Below are 4,160 nucleotides of genomic sequence, written 5' to 3'. Positions count from 1 at the left end.
TTATTTGTGGAAATATAAATCATGACATGCACAAATTACTGTCATACTTCTCACCCAACACCTCCTCTTTCTGATTCTTTATCCTCTTCATGTTTTCTTTTTCTTGGATAAGGATCATCCTACTGGTTCTAATCGTGTTTTCCTGAATTAGTCCTTTCACGCATGATTATTTACTCCTAGAATCCTAATCCTAGAAATCCAATTTTGATTTATGGGTTAATATTTAAGCAAGCAGCCAATCATGTATTCAATTACTTACTTAAAAACATGCAATTCTAGTAAATCCATTAGGGTATAAGTAAAAATTCAATCTTAAGCATTAAAACCCAAATGACAATAACACCAAAAGATGATGTTTAATTGATTGTATAATTAATAACTAATCTTCATAAGTACGGCACTCTTCATCTTCTGGATTATTCTTACAGAACTCATCGATGGGCGTAGTAGCTTTCTGCTTGTCCCTGGCATGGCTAGCCGCCGCACTCAGCTCCTCCACCTCATCCCACGCCGCCACACACTCACCGCTTACCGGATCGTCGGAGCAAACTTCCGTTGCCTCCTTCACACTCTGTGCTACTTTCTCCGACAAGCTATCCGGTGCTGCTGCAGCCACCAATACTACTCGACCGGTGCCCATACGCGACGAGCCGAGCCGCACAGCTGAAAGTTGCCCCCATTGACGGTTCAGACTCGGGTTCTTAATGGATTTCGACGGAGCCTTAACAATGAACCTTTGGTTTAAGAGAGTAGCGCCTGAAAGTGCTGCCATTTTTGGATAGGGAGGATGAAGTAATAAGTGGTGGTATGTATAATAATAGTTGACAACTTATGGAGATATTTAGATATGGAATGGAAGAAACTGAGATCTCCAACACACGTTTCTTATCCAACCTTAACCAATCATATTCTTCCATACCTTTTGTAATTTGTAGGATATTATTATATTCAATCAAAATATCTAATTTTTTTTGGTTGAAAAGAAGATTGGAAGATTAGGTTTAATGAATAGGTCTAATTTGAAAATTTGAGAAATGATCCTTATAACAGGGGTAAATGAGCCGGTGACCAGCGCATATATATTTTTTTGATGAAATTGTTCCTGTCGCGAGACGCAACTGTCGCAACCAGATGTCCTATGAAAAGTCCACAATCGCGAGAAGCAACCAGCATTCGCGAGACGCAACCGGTAATCGCGAGACACAAATTTTTTCAAAAAAAAATATTTTAAAAAATTTCAAAAAAATAAAATAAATTTGCGCCTCATAACAGGGACAATTTCGTCAAAAAAAAATATAAAGTGGTTACCAGCGCATAACCAGCTCGTTTTAATCCCTTTGTAGGGTCATCTCGTCAAATTTCCCCTCTAATCATATAGAGAAAAATTGTAGTCATCATAATACTTAAACAATTTTTATCATTTTTTTAAATAAAAGTGGACAATTTAAAAATAAGAAATCAGAATAAACGTTAACTTTAGGGGCGAAAAAAGTTGGAGCAGATATCTTCAAATGATTTAAGATAATTAGTGTTTTTGCTTACTTTAATTTAATTATTAATCTTATAACTCAACATTTTTCAATTTTGATCTTAGTACTTTTTAGTTTTTTTTATGAACTTGAACTTAATTATATGACATTATAGTTGCTTCATAAAATAGACAAAGTGAGCTATGAGTTTAGAGCTTTGAACCTTGTCATTTAATGTTTGGATTTTAATATTTGCAGTTATACGATGGATTCATGTTTCTTCTTGTTAAATTAATAATGTATTTTGTATTAAATAATTACATGACTAATAGTAAAAAAGTTATAAATATTAAAATTCTAACATTAAAAAGATAGTGCTCATCCTACTCCATATAGAAATGGTTAAAATTCAAATTCAAAATAGTAATAACATTATTTTTGGGTTAATTGTTAGAGTTTGAAAATTTTAAAATTTTAAAATTTTTAAAATTTTACAATTTAAAAGTATACTAACTAGGACTATAATTTAGGTAAAATCTTAAACTAGTTAAATTTTTACTATTATAAATTTATTATTTTAAAATTTTACTAATTTATAAATAATTTCGATTCTACAATTAATTAATAGGTGAATTTATATTTATATGTTTAGAAAAATATTAGATATTCAAACAAATGAACTCTACGTAGATTTAACTATTATATTTTTTTAGTCTTTTTAGGCATTATTTTTTACACTCAAATTTTTAATTTCAGGTAACTTCAAGCTAGTTAAATTATTTTAACAAAAACACATAAGGTTTCATTTTTATTTTTATTGTATAGGAATTAAAACAAATAATTTAGTTTTGAAACCACATCATATCAATGGGTTTCTAAATTAATTAAATTTAGGAAATTTTAAAAATAAAACCAAAATCGTCTAGATAAATAAAATCATTAAATAAATAAGCTAAATAAATATTATATATATAATAAAAAAATTCGTTAGCTATGGAAAAAGTAAACAAACGCGTACCAAACATGTACAACACATGATCACGACACAACCCGTATAGAGCGCATGAAACGCACAACTGACACGGATGATACTGCTCACACAAAATGACGTCATTTTGAAATTATGAAGAAAATATTGAAGGAAATAAAATAGTGAATAAGAAGCGAGCCTATGCACTTTGTCCTACATTAGAATGTTAAAGTATTTTCAACCTCACATTCAGCTATTGTATGCGTTTAAAAACGTCCATCCTGATATTGACTCTTTCAACACTTTGTAGTCACATATCTTAACTTTCTCTTGAATTCCGAGTGGGATGAAGAACTAAAATGGTAGGCATTCGATTGTTCAAGTTTATCTTTTAAAAATGTATTGTCTCAAAAGAGTCGCAACCTAATTTTCTCCGTGAGAAACTAAGAAAGTAAAGTTTTAAAAATTATGTTAGGCCTAGTGCTTTGATACCTGTGGATAGGATGTCGGTTCTATGACTCACACGTCAGTACAAGTGGGCGGTCTCTACTCCGAAACTGATAGTTTTTCCAAAACATGATAAATTACACTACAATTTTAAATTAAATTACAATTATGTAAGTTTCTAAACCTAATTCCAACCTACGTCTAAAGGTCGTGCTCAATCTGTCCATAAACATTCGCCTAAGATACCCAGAATAATTGTAAGTAGCTAAGAGAAATTAATATCGAGATTGCATATATGTTTCGTGAGATGGCAAAAGTGTCCAAATCTGAAAGTATCCCAAATTCGAAATCAGTACTCAAAAAGATTAAGAAAAAGGAAAATTTTCTCATAACTTCAAGTTATAGGCTCTGAATTGATGAAAATAGAGAAAACTTCTTAAATGTTCCAAAAAATTAAAATAATTTTTTAATATGTTAGGAAAAATATTTTAATTAGTTTTATATTTGTTTTAAATTTTTAGAAAAACATTTGAGGTATTTTAGTAGAAAGATTAAAATAATCAACTAGAAAGAAAACGGGGCCTAAAGAGTTAAGACAAGGCTTAGGGTCGGAGCAGATCCTTGATTCGGAAGCCTTGGGCGCGGTTTAGGGAACATATGCAACTGAAGGAGGTCAGAGCCTTGGTTCGGGATGTAGAGTAGACCGAGGCTAATAAGGCATGGTGTTTGGGCTCAGCTTCGTGGAAGAATTCCTACTTTGGGAGCCTCGTATATGGTTCGAAGAGAAGGCTTGGGAATTAGTTCGGGAACCGGAACAGGACAAAGTTGGGGTAGGGGTTTGGGTAGGGGTGAGCATAATTTGGGTTTACCCAAACCCAACCCAAACTCAAACTCAAAATATTAATTTGGGTTGATTAATTTGGGTTGGGTTGAGTATGGGTTGGGTTAATTATGGCTTGGGTTTAATTTGGGTGGGGTTTGGGTTACCCAAATTCTCCAAATTATATAAATTTAATTTAATTCTCTATTATTAATCCAATATAAACTAATCATCTTTCAACTTTAAGTCAAACACGTTTTTGACATATTTAACACGTTTTTAACATTTTAATACGTTTTCACACTTATAACACGTTTTTACGTGTTTGGCACGTTTAACATGTTTTTGACATGTTTAACACGTTTTCACACTAATAACATGTTTTTCACACGTTTAACACGTTTTTCACATTTTTATCACGTTTAACATGTTTTTGACGTGTTTAATACGTTTA

General features: G+C 31.9%; 1 protein-coding gene across 1 annotated transcript; it reads right to left on the bottom strand.

Annotated features, from left to right (window-relative positions):
- Positions 1 to 270: 270 nt before the first annotated feature.
- On the bottom strand, positions 271 to 812 carry LOC124937432 (calvin cycle protein CP12-1, chloroplastic-like). Its single transcript, XM_047477695.1, has one exon. It carries the CDS (start codon positions 770 to 772, stop codon positions 380 to 382), a length of 393 nt encoding a protein of 130 aa, XP_047333651.1. The 5' UTR covers positions 773 to 812; the 3' UTR covers positions 271 to 379.
- Positions 813 to 4,160: the final 3,348 nt, after the last annotated feature.

This window comes from Impatiens glandulifera, chromosome 5, assembly GCF_907164915.1.
Source record: "Impatiens glandulifera chromosome 5, dImpGla2.1, whole genome shotgun sequence".
NCBI lineage: Eukaryota > Viridiplantae > Streptophyta > Magnoliopsida > Ericales > Balsaminaceae > Impatiens > Impatiens glandulifera.
Note: the sequence above shows the minus strand (reverse complement) of the source record. Positions and strands in the feature narration are given on the sequence as shown.